At 45.4% G+C, this 26,259-nt stretch overlaps 1 protein-coding gene across 5 annotated transcripts in view; it reads left to right on the top strand.

The window, feature by feature from the left end:
- The window catches only part of GRK3 (G protein-coupled receptor kinase 3), a 176,200-nt gene that overhangs the window by 90,080 nt on the left and 59,861 nt on the right, over positions 1-26,259 (top strand). For all 5 annotated transcript variants that reach the window (XM_081168529.1, XM_081168527.1, XM_081168526.1 and 2 more), the window contains 4 exons: positions 17,223-17,284; positions 18,736-18,787; positions 20,168-20,259; positions 21,088-21,187. In XM_081168529.1, coding sequence (XP_081024655.1) covers positions 17,223-17,284; positions 18,736-18,787; positions 20,168-20,259; positions 21,088-21,187 — 306 coding nt within the window. The remainder of the gene's footprint in view (positions 1-17,222; positions 17,285-18,735; positions 18,788-20,167; positions 20,260-21,087; positions 21,188-26,259) is intronic.

The raw sequence follows: 26,259 nt of genomic DNA, 5'->3' as shown, positions 1-26,259 counted from the left end.
AAACGATTAAACTTCTAACAGAGGTAAAATAAATTTAAAAGTCTAATAAAAACAGCTATAAAGACGGTTGTAGGAGACTATAAAAGGCTATAAAAGGTTTGTAATCCGGAGGGTTCATGAAGGAGAAGTTGTTACAGCCGCCATCTTAGTTGATTACCTATAAGGAATTGAGTTGCCTCTCAGTAGTCTTGCTAGTTCTGTGTATGTAGCTCTAAGATCCAAAAGTTGTTTCGGTATGTCTCTGTAAATTTCTGCTCTGTTGCCTTGAATATCAAGTGATTTTCCAAAATGAAGGCCTAGTATTTTATCTCTCTCTTGCTTGGATCTCAAAATGATCAAACAGTCTCTGGATCTGTCCTTCCTCACCACTCTTCCCAATCTAAAAGCAGTTACAATTTTGAAGTCCTTGTCTTCTTCTATACCCCAGAACTTTGAAAATTCTGATGTCAAATAACCAATCAAATCTCCCTGTTCAAGTTCTGGAATAGCTCTCAGTCTAAGATTGTTTTCCCGATTTCTCAGTTCAACCATAGACAGGTAGGCCTGCTGTTCACTAATCTGTTTGTGCAGCGGCTTTACCTCCACTTTTATTGCCTCGGCCTTCTGATTGGCTTCGACTGCCTTCTGATTGGCTTCTTCAGCCAATTTACGATTTTCTGCAGTTGCTTCCTGAAGATTCCCAATTGCTTGTGTATGTTGAGCAACTTGATCAGTCAGTTTGCTAATAGAAGCTGTGGCTTGGTCAATTTTAGTCGAATGCTCATCCGCCTTTTTGTTTAAAATTGCCAGTTGTTCCAAAATTTGATTTAAGACTGTTTCAGATCCTCCTGAAGCCATATCCTCTGATGGTGTCTGCTCAACTTCCCCTTCTTGTGTTCCTAAAACAGCTGGGACAGATGATCTGCGTGGTTGAGAAGTCAAAGTTGTTTGTACCAATTGTTTTGCTTTCGTTTTAGCCAATCTTGCTTTCCCTGTGCCACTCATTCCAAACCTGTCTATGTGTCAAGGTCAAACTATATGCAGTCCCATGGGAAAGGCAGTTCCAGAGTATAAACAACAAGGCAGCAAAGAATCAAAACAAAATGCAGTTCCCAGACAATTATAAATCCAAAGTCCTCTAGGGGGAGTACAACTGTACTTCAGAAGAAAGAAAGAGGTTTTTCCGCCATTAAAGTCCCCGCAGTCCAAAACAAATTAAAAAGGAACCTTCAACTTCCTTTTGGCATGTAGAGCTTTTCCCAAGTTAAAACAAAGTCTCAGAAAAGGTGCAAGAAACAGTTTCCCTGTTTATATCCAAACTGTAACGCTTGCATGTAACACTTTCAAAATCAAATACAGTTTCAGCAATTTGACAGTTCTTCTTTAGCCTGGCAGTCCGAGGCTTTGGGTTTCTTAATCATTTATAAATCCAAAAGGGAGAGGAAAAGCCCGATCAAAATCCAGTATAAATAGAACAGAATTGTCTCTTTTAGTTTCTCAGAAACAAGTTCAGTTATTGCACTATAATCCAAACTTTTTACAGTCCTTTTTAAAACGCTTCCCGCTTGTCAAAATTTTTGCTTTGATCTCTTAAGCACGATCGGGAGACGGACTTCCTGGTTGCGTCTCCCGTTTTCAGCCAAATTTAATCACTTTAGTCCCGATAATTTTAAGTTCCCTACTCACGGGTTTGTAGTTTAGAATCTGATGTTCCAAGAAGAAAGGTCAGCGCTCATCAGCAGCAGCCGCGCGGCTTCGCTTCCGCAGAAAGAGCGATGAACTCACAGCACCGCTCCCCCTTCCACGTTCCGGAGCCCCTTACGGGGTTCCTTCTTCGTTTCTGGGGGGGCTTCTGGTGCCCGCCGAGTCCCACGGCCACAGGCTCGCTCTGCCTGTGGTTTTTCTTAATGGGTCTCCTCTTTGCCGCAGCGGACGACCCTTTTCTGCGGAGCTCCTCTTCACAGCGCGAAGAGGACCGCCATTGCTGTTTCGTGCCGCCTCCGGAAGTCTTGCTGAATTAACAATTTGAACTGGAATACAGAAAAGGAAGGCGTGAGGAGGTCCGGGAAATAAGCAAATGAAAAATATGTGATGGAAAGACTGAACTGTTTTTTAACTATTTTTATTTTGTATTTTTCTTTTTTCTTTTTTCTTTTTCTTTTGTAATTTTTAGAAAATCTTAATAAATATCTTATAAATATAAATATATATATATATAGCTAAATATGAAATTTCATGCATATCAGTTAATATCTTGACCCTCCTCCACGAAAATAGCTGTTTACTTGGCCGTTTTCTTATGTCTTGAAGGCTGAAATTTCAACAAAGCACATGCCTTTGCTAGACTCTTTTCAGGCACCTGCTAAAGGCATTCTTTTTTAGGCAAGCATACCTAGATGCTTAGGAAGTTGAAGTAATTTTAATCTTAATATTTTAGCTTTTGTATGTTTTAAAGTAGGATTGTTAATTTTTCTTGATTTTACTGCTGTGATTTTTTTTGTTTTTTTGTTTTGGTAAACCACTTTGCAGGTTTTTTTAAAATAAAGTTTATTAAATAAATAAACAATAAATATAAATCAAATAACACAAGCCAAAACACAATCCATCCTGTAGATTTAAGTATCTGTCCATAGTCGCCTACTTGTTATCAGAGGCTCAGAATCCACATTCCTTTCTAAGAAAATATGAAATAATGTAAAACCATTTTTGCAGGCAAAAAAAACCAAACAACAATTTGGGGAGGGGGGTGACAAGAAATTTTCCACACCGGGTACCACCTGACCTTCCTACACCTCTGGATAGACCAACAGCTGCAGGTGGTGAGGGCTGATGTGGAAGCCCAGTTACGAGGTGCTGATCAGAGGATAGAGGGTAGTGGAAGAAAAGGGTACTGCATTGGCTGGAGCTGAGGAGAGGCTGCTGAACTCCTCCCAGGTTGCCAAAAGAAATTGCCCTGGAGGAAGGCTGGCTGGCAGAGCTGCTTCTAGTTGACCCTGGAAACCTGCTGAGGATGAGGAAGAAAGGAAATTTGTGTTTGATTCTTGGTTTTTTATACTGCCAAATGAATCTTGATAAATCTTTTTGCCATAGTTTAAAACAACCTATCCCTCAAATTACTGGTATCATTTGAAATAAGTACATCATTTTGGGAAGCATGTTCATTTTTACTACTGATACCACTGAATGATAATTTTAACCTTGTAGTGGTTGGGAGTTACTCGTGCGTAATCCTGCCCTGTTTGAGCATTGGATTGCCTGGTTAAACCCTCCGGACTGCACAGCCCCTCTCAGCGTGGCTGCCCATAGTCACTCGTAGAATCTGTCTGTGGGCGTTTCTTAAAGCGCTGCCAACATAAGAGCTGTTTGACGCCCAATCGTCTCCGCCTCTCACTGCGCGGGAGTCTCCTGCGCAGGGTGGGCGTGGGCAGCGGGGTGCTTGGGCTCTCCTCACTAACTTCCAACGAAGAGTCCTGGAGCCCCTGCACCTCCCTGTCCCGTTGCTCTCCTGGATCCCTGGTGTTACACTCATTCTCTTCCCCTTCTTCCCAGCTGAGTCTCCCCCTAGCGCTGGGACCTTCTCCTGCAGAATCAGAGACCCCCTCCTTCTCCCGTGCCTCTGATGTCAGTTCCCTGACATCCACCTCCCTCCCAGGGCCCCCTTCACTCCCCCTCCAACCTGTGGGCTCTATGGTAGCCTCTTCTCTGGTCGGTGAGCCAAGGAAACCCCGGAATGAGCTGTCCTCCTCATCTGTGGGTGCGAAAACCTCTTCCCACCTGCTAAGGTTCCCACCCAAGGAATGACCCTCCCAATCCGATTCTTCTTCGGATTCTGAAAACCCTTCGAAACTCTCTTCCTCCTCTGTGGTACCGAATTGTTCCTCCCAGAATCGCTCTAAGGGCTGTGACTTATCTGGGAACCGTCGGTGGAACACTTCCACCATATGCTCGTCTCCAACTGCCTCTGCGGGCACCCACGTGTTTTCCGACCAGGGCTCTCCTTCCCACGCCACCAAGTACTCCACTTGCCGACCTCGCCACCTTGAATCAACTATCTCTGCGGCCAAACTTTGGTGTTCCCTTTCTTCTACCTGTGGTGGTGGTGTGACTTCTACCTCCTGCCCCTCGAATTCCCGCCCCTCTCTGTGTGGTGAGAGTAAGGACCTGTGGAACACAGGATGTATTTTCATGTTGTCGGGCAACCTGAGCTTGAACGCCATGGGGTTTATCTGTTGTGTAACTTCAAATGTCCCCAGTCGTCTGGGCTGCAACTTCTTGCACCCTCCCTTAAAGGGTAACCCTTGAGTGGACAGCCACACGCGATCCCCCACCCTTATGGTTTCCCCTTCCCTTCGGTGTTTATCTGCTTGCTTCTTGTAATTGGCTTTGGCCCTTTCTAAGTTCATCTTGAGCTGTTGATGTAACGCTTCCATTTCTTCCACAAACTGTTCAGCTGCGAGCACACTCCAGCTCTGTTCCTCATTACCCGGGAATGCCCTGGGATGACACCCATAATTGGCCAAAAATGGACTCATTCCTGTGGATACATGTTCAGCGTTATTGTACGCAAATTCTGCCAACGCTAGTTTCTCTACCCAATCATTCTGCCTCTCGCTTACGTAGCAGCGTAAGTATTGCTGGAGTACGCTGTTCGCCCTTTCCGCTTGCCCATTGGTTTCTGGGTGCCTCGCTGTCGAGAAGCTGACTTCGACTTGCAGTAGGCTCATGAGCTTCCTCCAGAACCGGGAAGTAAATTGTTTTCCGCGGTCTGAGAGAACCCTCAAGGGGGCGCCATGCAGCCTGAAAATGTGTTCTACAAACAACCGTGCCGTTTCTTCCGCCGTCACCGCATGTGAGCAGGCGATGAAATGGCACATTTTGGTTAGCAAGTCGACTACTACCATCACTGCTGTTTTCCCCCTCGATTTGGGCAAATCCGTCATGAAATCAATTGACACCACCTCCCAGGGTTTGTTGGGTGTGGGTAAGGGTTCCAGCAAACCCGCTGGTACCGTGCGTTCCCCTTTGGCCCTCTGGCAGCGGTCACACCCTCTTACATATTCGCGTACATCTTCCCTCACCCGTGGCCACCAAAATTGTCGAGTCACCAGCATCATGGTTTTGTGTTGCCCAAAGTGCCCCGCTGTGGGGGTGTCATGTAGTTGCTTGAGTACCCTTCTTCTTAGAGCCTCCCCCGGTACGTACATCGCCCCCCTGTAGTTCAACACCCCTTCCTTCTCTTTGAACCCCTTTGGTGCTCCCCTCCCCTCTTGGAGTTCCCTGATTTTTGTTCGTGCGAATTCATCGTCCCTAGTGAGTCCTGCTAGTTCTCTCGTGCCCACTAGAGTACCCCCCCACACCCATCGGTCCTCAGGTATGACGTGTCGGGTCTCCGGCGGCCCCTCTCCTTCGAAGTACTCTGGTTTCCGCGAGAGAGCATCTGCTCTCATGTTTTGCTCGCCTGGCACATACTGGATTTCGAAGGAAAACTTGGAAAACTCCTGCGCCCAGCGAATCTGTCTCTGGTTGAGCACCTGTGCTGTCCGCCAATATTCCAAGTTCTTGTGATCTGTGCAGACCTGGATCTTGTGCTGCGCCCCTATCAGCAAATGGCGCCACCGACGAAAGGCGGCGTAAATTGCTAGCAGTTCTCGGTCGTACACGGTGTAGTTTTGTTCCGACTTGCTCAGCTTCCTCGAGAAAAAGGCACACGGTTTCCATTCTTGCTTGTTCAGTCCTGGCTGCAACAGAACCGCCCCGATGGCTCTGTCTGACGCGTCCGTCTCCAACCTCAGTGGTTTCTCCAAATCCACATGTAGTAATTGTTCTTCCGACACAAATGCCTTCTTCAATCTTTCAAAGGATTGCTGGGCTTCCTCCGTCCACACAAACTTTCTTTTACTACTGAGACAGTCCGTGATTGGGGCCGTCAAGTGTGTGAAGTTCTTGATGAACTTCCTGTAGAAATTGCCAAAACCTAGGAACCTCTGCACATCCTTTCGTGTCTTTGGGGTTTTCCACTCCAATACTGCTTGCACCTTGCTTGGGTCCATCGCTAAGCCTTTGTCAGATAACATGTACCCCAGGAACTCCACCTCTCGGGCATGGAACTGACATTTCTCTAGCTTGACCCACAACTGGTGTTTCTGCAAGCGTTGTAGCACTTCCCTGACGTCTCTCACATGTTGCTCCTCATTTTCGGAATATATCAAGACGTCCAGGAATGCTACACAGTTCTTGTAAAGCAGAGACCCCAACACGTGGTGCATGAACGCTTGAAAACAGGCGGAGCCTGACTGTAATCCGAAAGGCATAACGAGATATTCAAAGGCCCCCAGGGGTGTGAACATGGTGGTCTTCCATTCATCTCCCTCTCTCATTCGGATTAAGTTGTAAGCCCCCCTAAGGTCTAGCTTGGTGAAAATCTTTCCCTTCCTCACTCTCGTCAGAATGTCGTCAATTCTGGGCATAGGGAAAGTCACAGGTTCTGACACCAAATTTACCGCCCTGAAGTCCACTACCAGCCTCGGTTTATCAGTGTCCTTTTTGTCCACAAAAAATACTGGACTGCCCCCCACTGCCTTTGACTCTCTTTTAAACCCTCTCTTTAGGTTCTTGTAAATAAAGTCCCATAACTCATAGAATCATAGAATCATAGAATCATAGAGTTGGAAGAGACCACAAGGGCCATCGAGTCCAACCCCCTGCCAAGCAGGAAACACCATCAGAGCACTCCTGACATATGGTTGTCAAGCCTCTGCTTAAAGACCTCCAAAGAAGGAGACTCCACCACACTCCTTGGCAGCAAATTCCACTGTCAAACAGCTCTTACTGTCAGGAAGTTCTTCCTAATGTTTAGGTGGAATCTTCTTTCTTGTAGTTTGGCTCCATTGCTCCGTGTCTGCTTCTCTGGAGCAGCAGAAAACAACCTTTCTCCCTCCTCTATGTGACATCCTTTTATATATTTGAACATGGCTATCATATCACCCCTTAACGTCCTCTTCTCCAGGCTAAACATGCCCAGCTCCCTTAGCCGTTCCTCATAAGGCATCGTTTCCAGGCCTTTGACCATTTTGGTTGCCCTCCTCTGGACACGTTCCAGTTTGTCAGTGTCCTTCTTGAATTGTGGTGCCCAGAACTGGACACAGTACTCCAGGTGAGGTCTGACCAGAGCAGAATACAGTGGCACTATTACTTCCCTTGATCTAGATGCTATACTCCTATTGATGAGGCCCAGAATTGCATTGGCTTTTTTAGCTGCCGCGTCACACTGTTGGCTCATGTCAAGTTTGTGGTCAACCAAGACTCCTAGATCCTTTTCACATGTACTGCTCTCAAGCCAGGTGTCCCCCATCTTGTATTTGTGCCTCTCATTTTTTTTGCCCAAGTGCAATACTTTACATTTCTCCCTGTTAAAATTCATCTTGTTTGTTTTGGCCCAGTTTTCTAATCTGTCAAGGTCGTTTTGAAGTGTGATCCTGTCCTCTGGGGTGTTAGCCACCCCTCCCAGTTTGGTGTCATCTGCAAATTTGATCAGGATGCCCTTGAGTCCATCATCCAAGTCGTTGATAAAGATGTTGAATAAGACCGGGCCCAAGACAGAACCCTGTGGCACCCCACTAGTCACTCTTCTCCAGGATGAAGAGGAACCATTGATGAGCACCCTTTGGGTTCGGTCAGTCAGCCAGTTACAAATCCACTGAGTGGTAGCATAGTCAAGACTGCATTTTACCAGCTTCTTTACAAGAATATCATGGGGCACCTTGTCAAATGCCTTACTGAAATCAAGGTAGGCTATATCGACTGAGTTCCCTTCATCTACCAGGCTTGTAATTCTGTCAAAAAACAAGATCAGGTTAGTCTGACATGACTTATTTTTCAGAAAACCATGCTGACTATTGGTGATCACAGCATTCCTTTCTAGGTGCTCACAGACTGTTTTCTTAATGATCTGCTCCAGAATCTTCCCTGGTATTGATGTCAGACTGACTGGGCGGTAATTATTTGGGTCCTCTCTTTTCCCCCTTTTGAAAATAGGGACAACATTTGCCCTCCTCCAGTCTGCCGGGACTTCGCCTGTTCTCCAGGAATTCTCAAAGATGACTGCCAGTGGTTCTGAGATTACATCTGCCAGTTCTTTTAATACTCTTGGATGCAGTTCATCTGGCCCTGGAGACTTGAATACATCTAAACTAGCCAAGTATTCTTGTACTATCTCCTTAGTTATTCTGGGCTGTGTTTCCTTTGCTGAATCATTTGCTCCAAATTCTTCAGCTCGGGCATTGTTTTCTTTATCGGAGAAGACTGAGGCAAAGAAGGCATTGAGGAGTTCAGCCCTTTCTGTGTCCCCTGTTTGCATTTCACCATCTTCTCCTCTGAGTGACCCCACTGTTTCTTTGTTCTTCCTTTTGCTACGAACATACCCATAAAAGCCTTTTTTGTTGCTTTTAATCTCTCTAGCAAGCCTGAGTTCATTCTGTGCTTTAGCTTTTCTGACTTTGTGTCTACACGTGCTGGCTATTTGTTTGAATTCCTCTTTGGTGGTTTCCCCCCTTTTCCATTTTTTGTACACATCCTTTTTTAATCTTAACTCAGTTAAAAGTTCTTTAGATAGCCACCCTGGCTTCTTTAGGCACCTTCCATGTTTCCGTCTCATTGGTATTGCCTTACATTGTGCTTTTACTATCTCCCTCTTAACAAACTCCCAGCCATCATGAACTCCCTTTCCTTTTAGTATTACTGTCCATGGGATCTCACCCAGCACTTCCCTAAGTTTTATGAAGTCGGCTTTCTTAAAGTCAAGAAATTGAGTCCTAGTATGCTTGGCTGCTCCTTTCCGCTGTATAGTAAACTTCAGAAGAGCATGATCACTCGCGCCTAATGATCCTTCCACTTCTACCCCACTAACCAGGTCATCAACATTGGTTAGGACCAGATCTAAAATGGCTGTTCCTCTTGTTGCTTCTCCCACTTTCTGGACAATGAAGTTGTCTGCAAGGCCAGTGAGGAATCTGTTTGACCTTATGCTCTTGGCTGAGTTTGACATCCAACAAATATCCGGGTAATTGAAGTCCCCCATTACTACTATCTCCCTTCCTTTTGCATGCTTGGCCATCTGTTCCAGGAAGGCATCATCTATGTCCTCCGTTTGGCTTGGGGATCTATAGTAAACTCCCACAATGAGGTCTCTGTTATTCTTCTCTCCCTTAATTTTGACCCAAATGCTCTCACTTTGGCTTTGAGGTTCTAAATCTTGGATCTCTTCACAGGTATACACATCCCTGACATATAACGCCACTCCTCCTTTCTTGTCTGGTCTGTTTCTCTGAAATAGATTGTATCCCCCCATTATTACATTCCAATCGTGGGACTTATCCCACCAGGTTTCTCCTTCATCTCTCTGTCTGACATTGCATACAGCTTACCCACAGGCAGCTGCGCCCCAGGGAGCAAATTGATCTGGCAATCGAACGGCCTGTGGGGTGGTAGTCTATCTGCCTCCTTTTCACTAAAAACCTCCTTCAGATCAGCATATTGTGGTGGCACCTTCCCTTTACCCTCCACTGTGGTGCTTGCCACTCTGGCTACGCTCATCCTTGGCGTTTCCCCGCCTAGGCAGTGCTGCAGGCAGTAGTCAGACCCAAAGCTGACAGTCCTCTGATGCCACGCCACCACTGGATCATATTGCGCTAGCCAGCTCATCCCTAATATTATTGGGGGACCCGCTAATGAGGCAACGTGGAAGGCGATTGTCTCTGAGTGCCTAGACACTCTCATTCTCATTGGTGGGTAACTCCCCCCCCCAATCAATTCCCTCCCATCAATGGTGGTGACTTGCAGAGGTGCATCCAAAGGTAGCAGGTGAAGCTGATGCTCTAAAGCAAAGTCCCTGCTAAAAAGTTGCATGAGCTTCCTGAGTCCAGCATACCCTGAACCTTCACTGGGTGCCCATTTGGGAGTTCAAGCACCACCTCAATGGCAATTGCTGCTCTTGGAGAATCTGGTTTGGGCACATTCATTGGTTGTTGGCTCGGCTGCTGTGCCCGCTGATTGGCAGCCAAGCGTTTCCGTTTCCCTGCTCTGGAGTCTGGGGTTCCTCCTCCTCGCCCCCCACGGCCCCACCATTCCTTGCCAGGCCTTTCTTTGTGGGCAGACTCTGGCAAAATGTCCTGGCCGTTGGCAAAGGAAACATTTCTTGGCCGTTTTTACATCCTTTCCCTCCTTTTTGCGACTCTCGCTCGAGTTTGAAACTTCCTGGGTGCGCGCACCGCCTATTTCCATTGGCTCCGCCGGTGGAGAAGGCTGCCTAGGTATTCTAGGAATGCGGTAGTCATGACAACGCTGCTCTCTCCCTTCCCGCCTCTGTTGAGCCCGCGCTTCCTGTCTTACGCCAATCGCAAGGACTGCCTTGGTCAGCTGGTCCATAGACTGTGGGCGGGGTGCGCGCGAAAGCTCATCTTTGACCGTTGGTGACAACCCCTCCTCAAATAGCATTTGTATGGGTTCCGAGTCCAGCTGCCACCCCAGGCGATGAACGATCATGGCAAAACATGACCAATAGTCTCTAACTGACCCTTCTCCCTGCTTACAGCTCAGCAGTTCCTGTTTGGTCACACTCTGTTGCACATCGCTACTTAACATCGCGTCCATCGCCTCAAAGAATTTCGGTAGATCCTCCATGGCGTCATTCTGCGTCGCCATAAGCGGTCGAATCCACTCTCTCGCCCCGTCCTGCAAGTGCCCCACAATATAAGCAACTTTGGCTGCATCATTTTCAAAATCGTTTTGCTGCAGCTTCAAGGCATATTCTATTTCTGTTCTAAACGCCCCATACTCTTGAGGCTTTCCCCCAAACTTGTGCACCAGTCCAGGTACCTTCCTCGCTATGGGGGTGGGTTTCCCCTGAGCATCCAGAGACCGTCTTTCGTCCAGCCTCGCCGTCAGGATGGCTATGTGCTCTTCCAAGTCGCGGTTTCGCTCCTCCAGCGATTGGCCTCCAGCCGCCCCTCTCGTGGCTCCGACTTCTCCGGTCTTACTCATGATGCCCCCTTCTGCTTGTTGCGCACCAGCAACTTTCAGTGACAGACAGATTGCTGTAGTGGTTGGGAGTTACTCGTGCGTAATCCTGCCCCGTTTGAGCATTGGATTGCCTGGTTAAACCCTCCGGACTGCACAGCCCATCTCAGCGTGGCTGCCCTTAGTCACTCGTAGAATCTGTCTGTGGGCGTTTCTTAAAGCGCTGCCAACATAAGAGCTGTTTGACGCCCAATCGTCTCCGCCTCTCACTGCGCGGGAGTCTCCTGCGCAGGGTGGGCGTGGGCTGCGGGTTGCTTGGGCTCTCCTCACTAACTTCCAACGAAGAGTCCTGGAGCCCCTGCACCTCCCTGTCCCGTTGCTCTCCTGGATCCCTGGTGTTACACTCATTCTCTTCCCCTTCTTCCCAGCTGAGTCTCCCCCTAGCGCTGGGACCTTCTCCTGCAGAATCAGAGACCCTCTCTTTCTCCCGTGCCTCTGATGTCAGTTCCCTGACAAACCTATTCCAAATATCCAGATCCTTTTTAATTTCTTTCCAAATTTCCAAATTATTATCATTAAATAGATTAGGTTTTTTTGTTTGTCAACCAAATTCCCAGATATTTAGCCTTATTTACTATCTTTAGTCCTGAAATTGTTTGTAATTCTTCTTTTTCTTGTATAGACATATTCTTTGCTTACTACTTCTTCTTTGGTGATCACTCGTAGCCGAGTAAGATTGTCTTCCATAAACACGGTTTTAACAATGAGTCCGTAGATGACTGTGGAAGCCAATTCTGGATCCACATGTGATTCCACAGTGGGGAAATTGGTTTCTGGGCAGGAGTTGATCATGGTGTGGATTTGCCAAGCATGCCTTCCTCTTAGCACGTTTCTCTCTTGCATCCTGAGTTCGAGTGTCTTCAAAGCCCAAGACCACTTTGGTAAAGGCTGTTCTCCAACTGGAGCGCTCGTAGGCCAGTGTTTCCCAGTTGTCAGTGTTTATACAGCATTTTTTTAGATTTGCCTTGAGACAGTCTTTAAACCTCTTTTGTTGACCACCAGCATTACGCTTTCCATTTTTAAGTTTGGAATAAAGTACCGTATTTTTCGCTCTATAACACGCACCTGACCATAACACGCACGTAGTTTATAGAGGAGGAAAATCTGTAGGCATGCCACCCGAAGGCATTTCCTCCATAACACGCACAGACATTTCCCCTTACTTTCTAGGAGGAAAAAAGTGAGTGGTGCAAAAAATACGGTAGTTGGTTTGGAAGATGATCATCAGGCATCCACACAACATGACCAGTCCAACGAAGCTGATGTTGAAGAATCATTGCTTCAACACTAGTGATCTTTGCTTCTTCCAGTACACTGATATTAGTTCGCCTTTCCAAATTTGAGGATTCTTTCTATTATTTTTGGTACACTTTCCTCCGGGTTTTCGGTAGTTAGTATCAGGTCATCCGCAGAAGTCTTTATCTTATGTGATCCCACCCCCACTGTTATACTTTTACATCTTGGTCTTTCCTTATAGCGATCGCTAGCAATTCTAGCACCATGATGAACAATGAAGGGGGCATCCTTCTCTGCTCCCCTTACTTACCTTAAATTCCTCTGTTATTTTGTTGTTCAATATCAGCTTTTCTCTCTGATCTCTATATATTGCCTAAATGCCCCTGTTGTAATTTCCCCCGAATCCCATAGCCTCTATCCCCCCCCCCCAATAAAATCCAGGCGATGTTGTCAAAAGCCTTTTCGGCATCTACCAGCATCAGAATTGCTTTTTGGTCAGTTCTGGATTCCAAATATTCTAAAATATCTATTATATTTCTCTTATTGTACATATGCCTGCCTGGTAGAAAGCCAGCTTGATCCTTGTGTATAATTTCATTAAGTACTCTTTGTAATCTATTAGCCAGTATGTCAGTAAATATTTTGTAATCGTTATTTAATAATGATATAGGTTATAATTTTTGGTTGACGTTGGAACCGTTCCTTGTTTGGGTAGCAAAGTGATGAAGGCTTCTTCCCATGATTTTGATATTTCCCCTTTTTAAAAAATTCCATTCATGACTGCTTTCATTGGTTCTGACAGTATATCTTCTAATTTCTTATAATATGCTGCAGATAAACCGTCTGTGCCTGGAGATTTCCCTGTCTTTGCTTTTGAAATTGATTGTTGCACCTCTATCATATTTATTGGCAGATTTATTTGGTTGATTTTGTTCACTTGTTATAATTCTGTGCTAAAATTTTTTTCATCTCTTCTCTTTTGCTTGATATAACTTCCAATGATATTTCTTTGGGTTCTTCTGTTATCTTCCCTTCTTGTATTAATTTCTCTATTATTCTCTCTTTTTGTTTTTTCTTTATTTGCCATGCAAGCAGTCTACCTGGCTTCTTAGCAAATTAACAAAAAAAGTCTTAATATTTTTATCTTTTGTTCTATTTCATAATTCAAAATCATGCATCTGTAATATCTTAATACAGTATTTTGTTTTGCTATTTCCTTCTTTGGATTTTTAACCAATTCATTTTCATTTTCTCTTACCTCCTTCAAGAGTATCTCCATTTTCTGTTATCTCTCTCTTTGGATTATATTTTGTTGGATGAAGAAGCCTTGAATTACTGCCTCGCTTGCATCCCATCCCATATTTATATCAGTTCCCTGATTTAGATTGTTCTCAAAATATTCTTTTAGGGTCACCCTTGCCTTTCCCACTATTTTCTCATCATTTAGTAAATTTTCATTGATTCTCTGTCTTCTTATTTTTCTTCCTTCTTTTATTTTAACGTAATTGGATTATGATCTGATATTGTTTTTGAATGAATTTCCACTTTCCTAATCTTTAATAATAGATCTTTTGATACCCAAATGGCATCGATTCTCCTCAATAATTATTTTTTATTATTTTTTACAATAGAGAGGGGCAGCGAAGTCTTTATGCATCAACTACGCGATGCTAAAATTAACAGGGCAATCCGCAATGCTATTTGGTGTATTGGTGGTCACTCCATCAAACAAATGGACATTAAGGCTGACAGTCCAGATTTGTTCCTTCCTGATGGCATGCATTTGACCTCGACCTGTTGTTGTGGGACATGAGGCAGGGTCTTGAAGGCTGGATTGCGGACATTTGTTAGGTTTTTTCAGCTGTAGGGATCTTGGTGGCGAGACCGCAATTTCACGGTTTTAGGCCTTGGGTAGAATCCTTTAGTCCACGGGTGTCAAACACAAGGCCCGCAGGACAAATCCGGCCCGCCAGACCTCGTCATGTGGCCCGTGTAGCCGCCGCCGGCCTTCACCTTTTATTCTCGCGCGGCTGAAGGGGAAAGAAGGCGGCGGCTGAGGCGCTAGCGGGGATTGAGGGAAACTCTCGTCGTCCTCCTCCTCCTCCTCCTCCTCCTCCTCCTCCTCCTCCTCCTCCTCAGCTATGGCAGAGAGAGGGGCGCTTGGTGGCCAGCGGGGCTCGCTCACACCTTCGCTGCACCAGCCAGCATCCAGCGCCTCAGCTTCTTCAGCGTCCCCGGCTGCACAGAGCCTTTCAGGGCAGCCTCCGCCGCCGGCGGCGGTGCTACAGCAGCAGCAGCTGGTGCCTCCTTCTCCTCCGGTGGTGGCGCCTTCGTTGTCTCAGCCGGCCGCTCTCGGCCCGGAGGAGGCTCTCTGGCCCCGGGGGGGGGGGCGGCTCGGGGGCTCCTGGGTCAGGCGCGGCGGCGATGGCAGGGGGTGCCCGGTCCAGATGAACCTTTACGCCACCTGGGAGGTGGACCGGAGCTCGCCCAGCTGTCTGCCCAGGTGAGGAAGTGGGGGTGGGGGTGGGGAGGGGAGGAGAGAGACTCTTTCCTTCCTTTTACATTCTTTGGTACCGCCACCGTACAGATTTTATGAATTCAGTGGCATAGAAATGTGCATTTAATCAACTGATTCCCTGAGGGGTAAGTAGTAGCCGTGCAACACACACACAAGAGGAGGAAGAGGAGTCGTCTTTGTGGGCAAGCTGGAGGCTTAGCACGTTTATCTGCTTTGGTTGGGCTGCAAGGTTTCTTTCCCTCCAATCTCATATCTTCTTCTCCACGCCCCCCCCCCGCGTCTCACCCCGTTATCTCCCTCCGTTTACCTTCGCAGGTGTGGAAGTCAAGCCCGACCCCACCCACTCCCTAACACCTACTTGCTCTATCGCCTGCCAAAAAGGGAAAAGAAAAGAAAAGAAACACACAGAGAGAAAAGGCGCCTCCCTATTTTAAGTATTTACGTCCCTCCTCCTTGGGGAATAAAGGATGAAACCTAACCCTTAGACGTCATTTATCTGTTCCCCATATTTACAAAGTGTGTGTGTGGAGGGGAATGATAGCAAATTGCTTCTATTAATCACACACACTTGAATGTTAAAGAGTGGTTTGCCTTTATGTGGGGCTGTGGGCTGATGTTTAAGTAGGAGTGGGAAATCGAGGGAGGTTGTACATAGTGAAAGGACGCTTGTTCCTCTCAATGGGGGGCAGCTGCACCTAAAAGTTTTCTTACATGAGTGTATGTTGGGGTCCTCAACCTTTGCGGAGAACTAATACCCCCTTCCATCTATGCCTGCATGCCTTCAAAGAGAATGAGTTATATTTTAGCTACCATCTTCCTCCTTATGTATAAAGGGGGTGTCATCCGGCCCTTTGAGGGTGACCAAACTGCTGATGCGGCCCCCGATGAATTTGAGTTTGACACCCCTGCTTTAGTCCATCAACAGAATGGGAAGGTAGCGTAACACACCCCTCATGCAATGGTATTAACAGGGCCTCTTTAGAGGGGTTTGTAAGGTGAGTCACTGACCATCAGCGCTTGGTGTATGATCAAACTTCCAGAACAGAAAGGGGAACAAGCTGCGTAAACGCACATTTTGCAGTGTCCCCCTAAATTCCTGTCTGTCCCTGCTTTGCCTCAGACCCCAACTGGGGGCTGAGAGGGATACATGCCCAATGCCTAAGCCAAGGTTTTCCTACATCTGAAATTAATAAAGTTGTGGCCTATTTTAATCCCATACCTATGCTGTACTGTGTCTTATTTATCTGGGCCTGGCACCTGGGGAGGAGGGTGTGCACACAAAAACTGATGAGGAAGGGTTGAGAAGCTGGGTTTTCTAACCTGGAAAAGCGGAGACTGAGGGGAGATCTAATGGCCATCTTCATGTATCTTAAGGGCTGTCACATGGAAGAGGGAGCAAGCTTGTTTTCTCCTGCTCTAGAGGGTAGGACTCAAACCAGTGGCTTCTAGTTACAAGACAGGAGATTTCAACTAAACATTCAGAAAAACTTTCTGACAGTAAGAGCTGTTTGGCAGGAACGGTCGCCCTTGGCAGGTTGTAGACTTTCCTTCCTTGGAGCTTTTAAGTAGAGGTGGACTGGCCATCTGTCCTGGATGCTGTAGTTGAGATTTGTGCATTGCAGGGGTTAGACTAGATGATCCTCAGGGTCCCTTCCAGCTCTACAATTCTGTGATCAAGTATTGCCACTTTGTTCAAAGCAAGGAATGTGGTGACATTTTCCTTATGTCAAGTTGAAATGTGCTGTTCCCCAATATGCCTCCTAACTACTGACCCTACAGGAAATGGCTTCTTGAAAACAATCTGCAGCTTATCACAAGATGAATGGTATTTTGGGGCTTCCTCTTCGGAAGTGGCTGGGGAAACCCAGCCAGATGGGCGGGGTATAAATAATAAATTATTATTATGAAGCAATGTGAGGGCATCTTTAAGGGACCATCTTCTCTATGATCACGGCTGTGCTTTAATACTCTCATTAGAAGCGTCTGTCCAATGGCCCAAATGTTATCCGATTCCCTGCCAGGGGTTCAGCTCCCTCTGTTGTCTCTGACAGGCAAAGACTGTTGCTGGGATCCACAGGAGCAGGGATCACTCTTGTGCTGGAGTCCTGCCGGTGGGTTTCCCATGGGACCTGGTTGGGCCCTGTGAGGACAGGCTGGACTAGAGGGGCCCCATTGGCCTCATCTGGCAGCTGGGCTCTTGCATCCCTAGGAAGGTTTTTGCTTTAGGGACCTTATTTGCAGACGATGCCTTCTGCTGAATTTTGTTACCACCTTTTTCTTGTTTCTGCTGCTTAGTTTATTGAAGCTTTTTCACTCCTGTTAGGGATTTTTAAATGTTTCATTAGGCACTTTGCAAGTATTATTACAAGTAAAGGCCACTGCCTCAAATACAATAAATGTTTGTTTCCCCCTCTAGCCCTACATAGAAGAAATTTGTGACAGCCTCAGAGGAAAAACCTTCCAAATGTTTCTAGAAAGGTATGAATCTGATTGCATGTTTGTCACATGGCCAGTTGCTGAAGGATTGGCATTGGGATGGCTAGTAGGAAGGAGCAGACACAAGCCATTTTGCAAACTGCATCCAGGTGCATTGAATGTGCTAGAATGGTAATGAGTCTGTGCCTTTAAGAGTCTGTGCCTTGTACATGGACCTGCCCACTCTTCTAGTCTAAGCAGAAGGCAGCTATCTTCCTTCCATCCAGCTTCAAAGTCTACTCTCCTGATGTTTCCTCTGATCATGGAAGGTGTTCTTCACCCTGCTGTGCTTGGCAATTAGATACGCTTGCAGGAGCTGAGCTGGATTTTCACTCAGCAAGCATTTTATCATGTGGCTCAGCTCTTCTGCAAGATTTACAGCTGATTTTATCTACTTGGTTAATTAAGTTGCTTTATTTTCATTTTCTATTTTTAGAAAAGAGCTGCAAATCTTGCAGAAGAGCTGAGCCGCATTACAAAATGCTTTGCAGTACAGCAAACCCAGTTCAGCCCCTGCAAAACAACTGCCATAAGAAGTAGTATGAAAATGTTCTCATTGGAGTTTTACTGTTTTTAATAAACAGGAAAGCAGAAGGGACATGCCTAGTTAGGGAAAGCTTTGGTGAGCAAATGGCTTGGCGGAGCTATCTAAGAAAGAGTTCCAACAGGCGGATTGCCAGCTGAGACAATTTTGTTGAACCTGAGCTGTGTTGATAGATTCCAGTGATGGCCAAACTTGGCCCTCCAGCGGTTTTGGGACTACAACTCCCATCATCCCTAGCTAACAGGACCAGTGGTCAGGGATAATGGGAATTGTAGTCCCAAAACCGCTGGAGGGCCAAGTTTGGCCATCACTGGATTAGACCTAAGGTCTTGCAAAATGAGCTTCTGAGTACTGGCCCTCGGTGTGCTGGAATTCTGTTAATTCTGTTTGCTTTCACAAAAGCACTTGCACCTCAGAGATTTTACTCCCAAATGTAGCAGATGAAATCACTAAATTATATATGAGAACAAAGATCATTATACAATGTGATCTTTCAGGGGTCTACTTTGGAAATAAACAGTCATTTAACTTTTAGAAAAAAACAAAATTCCCTGGCAGCATATGATAATGACACCTATGTGATTCCTTAATTATTTTATAGAGCTCTAAAATGCAGAGATTAATTACTTTTCCCAGGATATGATTGGAGATTTTTTAAATTTAAAAAAATTACGATTGAGTCTTACAGAAATAAGAAATATGGAGGCATTTTTACTGGAATGCTGTCAGAAGCATCGTAAACCATGTATTGCTATAGAACTGTCTTTAATTAACATCTGCTCACTGAAGGTTTGCTCTTCAAGAGAGCTTTTAAAATTTTAAATATAGTTTTTACTTTTCATAAATCATCACGTGCACAGTTTTCATCACCGTAATGCACATTCTTTTTTCTTTCTTTTCTTTTTTGCAGTGATAAGTTTACTAGATTTTGTCAGTGGAAAAATGTAGAGCTAAACATTCATGTAAGTAATTGCAGGGGTGTGTGTGTGCATTTTCTAAAAATAGGGGCAGGGATGAGGTGGATCTGGACCACTGCCTAGTTTCGGGGGACCTCCAAGCAATTGGTGAAATTCTTTCAGAGAACACTGGGCTTATATGTATTTTGATATGAGCAAGACAAAGGCACTTGTTTTGAGCAGGAACACATTTTTGTTTTATGTTTACAGTATGTTAATAGATAACAGCCCCGTGATGAAACACATACACCTATAGTGACTGAGTGGGGGATATAGAAAATTGAGTAGAGGAAGGCATTGCAATGCCAACTTTTTTCTCAAAAGGAAGGAAGCCTAACTTATTTCAAGAGACTTACTTTTGAGTGCCCCCATGAATAAGCAGACTATCTTTCTCCACCCAGCTTCAGGCTAGCAGCAACAACAATCTTCCCCTGTGCCCGCCCCGCCCCGCCCCCCACCTCTGGGAAGCCCCCCTCCCAAATCCCAGATAGGGATGGTCAGCATTCATTCTGCTGTTTACTTAACAACACTGAGATTGGGTGTTCTTAGCAAAAGCAGCTTTTCTGTTTTTGCTTTTAGAACATTGCCTTCACAGTTTGCTTTCTAACTTTGATTGATTGACTTTATGTTCCACCCTTTGTCCCAAAAAGGCCACCTGTATTTCTTTATAGATGAGTCTGGGGGTCCTGCTGGCGCAAGGCCCAGTACAAAGGTTGGCATTCTGGGTTCTGCATGATGTGGTTTCTCCATGGTGAAGAAAGGCACTTGGCACATGCTCAGAGGCAGCCTGTTGCTTCAAGTGCGCAATGAAAGCATTATGAGATTTTGAGACTATCCTTGACAGTTTGATTTAAGCTCTGCTTTGGACTTATTTCATAGAATCAGAATCATAGAGTTGGAAGGGACCCTGAGGATCATCCAGTCCAACCCCCTTCAATGCAGGAATATGCAGCTGTCCCGTACGGGGATCAAACCTTAGTGCTATTAGCACCAAGCTCTAATTAGCTGACTTTGTCTCAAGGTTTCATTTGGAGCACTTATTCTGCAGGCCCCTAGTTTAAATGAACATTCCTCAGTAGTGCCCTCACATTTGCCCTGAAACCCACAAAATCTCTTCTGCCTTCAATTCCTTATAATTTGGGCATTGTCTCCTTTCATGTGTCCCCCTATTGATTCCCTGATTTCCAGAGTGCACCACTGCTTTGCAAGGAATAGGATTCCATTTCATCCTTAAATTGCACCAAATCCCTGAAAAGCAAAAGGAGGCAGCCAGTTCGTTGTGACACATTAGCCTGAGTTGTTTTTGGAGGCAGGTGGGTGCTTGCAAGGAGGCATGTGTGCTGGTCAGCACAAGCAAATGTTCATTTCCACCTCTTCCATCCCCAGCTGACCATGAATGACTTCAGTGTCCACCGGATCATCGGGCGAGGGGGCTTCGGAGAAGTTTATGGCTGCCGGAAAGCAGACACAGGGAAGATGTAAGTAGCTTTGTTTGTATTTGTAATGCATCCATATAAAATCCCCAAGTAACAGAACAATCAACGTGAGGGGCATTGCAGTGCTGTGTGTTTAATTGCTGTGGTTCTCCACTTTGGCTGGGAAGTGGGGTGCCCTTTCCACCTGAAAAAGCCAGCAGCAAGGTGTGTCTGAGGAGTGGGGAGTGATGACCCATTGAAGCTTCATTGGCTCCCAGTGGGCTTATTACATTTTAACTGAGGTACAGTTAACATGCTTTTATCCACTGCTTTATTCATCTAAAGAATTTCCTTCTAAATTGTGCCAGTGAATGCTGTTTTCACCCTGAACCCAGGGTACGGGTGCAGCATATCTATATGTGAATGTCCAGTTTTGTCTGAGCAGGGACCCCCATCCCAAACTGTCCTTGCTGCTTAGGCAGTCTGGATTTTGCTATGGGCTCTGGTCCCTTTCCAAAGGGGCTGGGTCACCTCTTGCAAAATGCATTTCCCTTTTCCAGACTGTTGTTGGGCGATAACAATGGCCTCTTGAGAAAGCATCCCTTAGGTGATGAGAATTACACCAGATTGGGGAAGGCTACTGTAGAGTGACTTATAAACCAAAACTCACAAGCAATAGAGGTGGGATAATTGAACCAGAGGAATTGTAATTCAGTGGAGCAGCATCTCTTCTTGAGGGACCAGAAAGGTGGACCTTGCCTATGGCAGCATTCCCTGAACCTCTCCTGAACTCCCAGTTTACCTACTTTTCTGCCTTCAGACTACCAGTTGAAAGTGATGAAAATTGAATGCTCTGTTAAAGCCCCTTTCTCAACAAGTTACAATTTTCAGGTATGCAATGAAATGCTTGGATAAGAAGAGGATCAAGATGAAGCAAGGGGAGACTTTAGCCTTGAATGAAAGGATCATGCTGTCGCTCGTCAGTACAGGCGTAAGTATGTTCTGCCTCTTTGCTCATTCTCTTAACGTTAATAATAATAATAATAATAATAATAATAATAATAATAATAATAATGGGAAATTCCACCAGAGGGCAGACTGGGTGTTGCATGCTTTTAATTTTTACATTTGTATTTGTTGCTTTAACAGTGGCATTTTGGTTTTACTGTAACTCACTCTAGGATCACTACCCAATGAAGTTTAGGATATAAATTCAACCAGTGGATTCTGGGAGGTATTCTGCAGCCATATAAACAAATGCTCCCTTGTGTTGTGAGTTGTCACTGCCAAAATAGGGGTCAACCTTCAGCTGAAAGATACCAGCAGGTGCTTTCCAGAGGCCCTTGAAATTGGGTTGGTGACTAAATGGATGAACAGAACAAGACATGAAAGTATGAGGAAGTCCTTGTCATGTTAAGCCAAAGTCAGTCTGGCTACAATAGTCTGTTGTGTGGCCACATTTGAATCGTGGTGTACAGCAGTCTTCCCCAACCTGAAGCCCCAGATACTAGTGGGCTCCAACTCTCAATGCCCGGGCCGGCCTGCCCATGCGGTGGGCCAAAGCAGCTGCCTTGGGTGGCAGAACATCAGGAGTGGCACCTTCCACCGAGAGCTGTGTGAGCACTCATTTGCCCCATGAGATCTCACCAGAATTAGCCATCATTGCTTTGCAGTCACTGCCACATCACCCAGGTAAAGGAGGGATTGGCAGGGCAGCCCCTTCCCATTTTGCCTCAGGCGGTGAAACAGGATGCGCTCTCCTGCCCACTGCCCTTGACCTCTGGCTTTTGGGACTGATGGGAATTGGAGTTCAACAGCATCTGGAGGGCATGAACTGCCCTGGAGGGTGGTATATTAATAATAATAATAATAATAATAATAATAATAATAATAATAATAATAATAATGTGCCTGATGCTCAGCTTTGGCCAGCCTGTCTCAAGCAAGGATATTATAGAGCTGGAAGAAGTACAGAAAATGGCAACCGAAATGGTTGTTGGAGCAGGAACACCTTCCTGATGCAAAAAAGCTAAAGCACTTAAGGAAAAAGGTTCCTGAGGAAGGTCATTAAGGAGGTTTGCGAAAGTAGGCATGGGGTAAAGAAAGTGCAAAGCTTTTCTCTGTCCCCCAAGAGGTCATCCAAAAAGTAGTTTGGTGGGAGATTCAGGAGGAAATGAAGAAAGGTACTCAGACAGCACCTAATAAATTTGTGGAATTGATTGTCATGAGTTGTGGTGATGGCCACCAGCGTACATCAGAGTCCTGCAGCTGGATCAGACCAAAGGCCCATCTAGGCCTATCTTCCCAGGAGTCACCCACATGCCTCCAAGAAGTGTGCAGGCAAGACATAACTGCAACAGCACCCCCCCCTTATTTGTTCTCCCCAGCACTTGGGACCCAGAGACTTCCCACCTGGAACTGGAGCTTCCCACCCATACTGGAGGTAAGATGCTGCCACCAGGCAGCCTTATCCTCCTCTGTGGATTTGCCTTGCACCCCTTTCAAAACTATCTAAGTTGGTGGCTTTGGGGAAGGGCTGCACATAGCTCAGTGGTAGAGGGAATCTGATTTGGATACAAATCCCAGCCCCTTGAATTTCCAGAGCTGAGGTAGTGCTGGGAATGATTCCTACCTGAAATCCTGGCCAATCATCGTTAACAGTACTGAGCTCAGTGGACCAATCATTTGACTTGGTATAAGGCAAATTCCAGCACAGCCAGCACCACACTATGTAGTAGCTTAGATGACTTTAGGCCAATCTATGAAATGCTGTCCATATGGAACCTCCCTACCCAGAGGCAGTGTGTTTCTGCACACCAGTGGCCAGGGAGTTGCTTTCTGACCTTGCTTGTGGGCTTCGTGGAGGCATCTGAAATACCTGGAGGACTATCACATGGAAGACGGAGCAGGCTTGTTTTCTGCTGCTCCAGGAGGTAGGACTTGAACCAATGGATTCAAATTAGAAGAGAGGAGATTCCGACTGAACATTAGGAAGAACGTTCTGATGGTAAGAGCCGTTTTGACAGTGGAACCGATTCTCTCTTTAAAAAAAAAAATATTATTGAGTTTCCAAAAATTTAAATTTAAACACTACAAACAAAAAAGGAAAAAGGAAAAACAAACGAAAAACAACACAATGCAATACAAAAACACTACCAAACTAACACATAAGACAAATAAAACAAAACAAAGACCATTTAAAACATATTAAACAATTTCAATGTCATATCTTTCGTTCGCTTATTTCCACGACTTCCTCACACCTCCCTTTTTGTATTCCACATCAATTAATTATTTCAGCAATTCCTTTCCATCTTCCCCTGTTTTCTATCCTATAATTATCTTAACACATTCTAACCTTATTTTGTTCCCTTTAATACTCTATTGATCTATTTATACTTAATTCCTTATAGCATTTCTGCTAAAGCCATATAACTTCATTCCAACTGTGTTCTAACATTCATTAATTTTGCAATATTTCTATAAATAGTCTTTAAACTTCCAGTCTTAGAGAGCCAGTGTGGTGTAGTGGTTAAGAGCGGTAGACTCGTAATCTGGTGAATTGGGTTCGATTCCCCGCTCCTCCACATGCAGCTGCTGGGTGACCTTGGGCCAGTCACACTTCTCTGAAGTCTCTCAGCCCCACTCACCTCACAGAGTGTTTGTTGTGGGGGAGGAAGGGAAAGGAGACTGTTAGCCGCTTTGAGACTCCTTAAAGGGAGTGAAAGGTGGGATATCAAATCCAAACTCTTCTTCTCTTCTTCTTCTTCCACCAGCTCTTCTCCCTGGTCTTGGATTCTGCCGATTCTCTCAGCCAGCAAAAAGCAGATGATTCACAACAAAACTTAGGGGTCTGGCAGGGCAAGTCCACCTCCTTCTTTAGCATCCGTTAATATCTTAAATTTTACTCGGGGCTTCCTGCCCTGCCAAACAAATCTAGAGACGTCCCTCTGCCACCTCCTGAAACAATCCCTCCCATCCAAAGCTTGCAATGTTTGAAACAAAAGCAACATCCCCAACATCACAGCAACCCTCATCCCCACCACGACAACTTGGCCCAACAATAACAACTTCCAATTTAACCCTATTTCCAAATCCCCCTTCTCTTCAAGCCAACGTCCTTCACAGTTGCCCTTGAATAAATTCACATTTTCCTCAGGTAGGGCTCTGATCCTCAATTTCATCTGTTTCTCTTTAAGTTCAGTCATAACCATTGTCAGCTTGAATTCATAAAGTTGTCCTTGTATGGATGGGACTCTCTCTCCAGTTGAATTACTTTAACTTCAGCAGCAAGGGTTTTCTCCTTAACTTCATCCGCAGTTTGCCGTATCAGGATAGATTCCTGTATCAATTTCTGGGTGGTTTCTATATTGGTATTCACCTTTTGTCCCAGGTTATTTAAACTTTCTACCATTAAGTCAGTTTTAATATTTGCAGCATCCACTTTCATATTTATCACATCCATTTTCTTGTGAAGTTGTTCCAGCGAGTCATTTATTTTCACTAATACAACCGCTAAGGCCTCTTCTGGCGACATTCCGTCTTTCCCATCTGCCATAAGAATCATAGATTCATAGAGTTGGAAGAGACCACAAGGGCCATCGAGTCCAACCCCCTGCCAAGCAGGAAACACCATCAGAGCACTCCTGACATATGGTTGTCAAGCCTCTGCTTAAAGGCCCTCCAAAGAAGGAGACTCCACCACACTCCTTGGCAGCAAATTCCACTGCCAAACAGCTCTTACTGTCAGGAAGTTCTTCCTAATGTTTAGGTGGAATCTTCTTTCTTGTAGTTTGGATCCAGTTTAGTTTGGAATGATTAATGGACTTCAATGTCTGTACACTAAGGCGCAAAGCATGGGAAATAAACAAGATGAGCTTGAGCTCTTGGTACAGCAAACTAAATATGACATAATAGGCATCACTGAAACCTGGTGGGATACGTCCCACGATTGGAATGTAATAATGGAGGGATACAATCTATTTCGGAGAAACAGACCAGACAAGAAAGGAGGAGGAGTGGCGTTATATGTCAGGGATGTGTATACCTGTGAAGAGATCCAAGATTTAGAACCTCAAAGCCAAATTGAGAGCATTTGGGTCAAAATTAAGGAAGAGAAGAATAACAGAGACCTCATTGTGGGAGTTTACTATAGATCCCCAAGCCAAACGGAGGACATAGATGATGCCTTCCTGGAACAGATGGCCAAGCATGCAAAAGGAAGGGAGATAGTAGTAATGGGGGACTTCAATTACCCGGATATTTGTTGGATGTCAAACTCAGCCAAGAGCATAAGGTCAAACAGATTTCTCACTGGCCTTGCAGACAACTTCATTGTCCAGAAAGTGGGAGAAGCAACAAGAGGAACAGCCATTTTAGATCTGGTCCTAACCAATGTTGATGACCTGGTTAGTGGGGTAGAAGTGGAAGGATCATTAGGCACGAGTGATCATGCTCTTCTGAAGTTTACTATACAGTGGAAAGGAGCAGTCAAGCATACTAGGACTCAATTTCTTGACTTTAAGAAAGCCGACTTCATAAAACTTAGGGAAGTGCTGGGTGAGATCCCATGGACAGTAATACTAAAAGGAAAGGGAGTTCATGATGGCTGGGAGTTTGTTAAGAGGGAGATAGTAAAAGCTCAACGTCAGGCAATACCAATGAGACGGAAACATGGAAGGTGCTTAAAGAAGCCAGGGTGGCTATCTAAAGAACTTTTAACTGAGTTAAGATTAAAAAAGGATGTGTACAAAAAATGGAAAAGGGGGGAAACCACCAAAGAGGAATTCAAACAAATAGCCAGCACGTGTAGACACAAAGTCAGAAAAGCTAAAGCACAGAATGAACTCAGGCTTGCTAGAGAGGTTAAAAGCAACAAAAAAGGCTTTTATGGGTATGTTCGTAGCAAAAGGAAGAACAAAGAAACAGTGGGGTCACTCAGAGGAGATAATGGTGAAATGCAAACAGGGGACACAGAAAGGGCTGAACTCCTCAATGCCTTCTTTGCCTCAGTCTTCTCCGATAAAGAAAACATTGCCCGACCTGAAGAATTTGGAGCAAATG

This window comes from Podarcis bocagei (assembly GCF_964188305.1).
Source record: "Podarcis bocagei genome assembly, chromosome: 13".
In the NCBI taxonomy this organism is placed as follows: Eukaryota; Metazoa; Chordata; class Lepidosauria; order Squamata; family Lacertidae; genus Podarcis; species Podarcis bocagei.
Note: the sequence above shows the minus strand (reverse complement) of the source record. Positions and strands in the feature narration are given on the sequence as shown.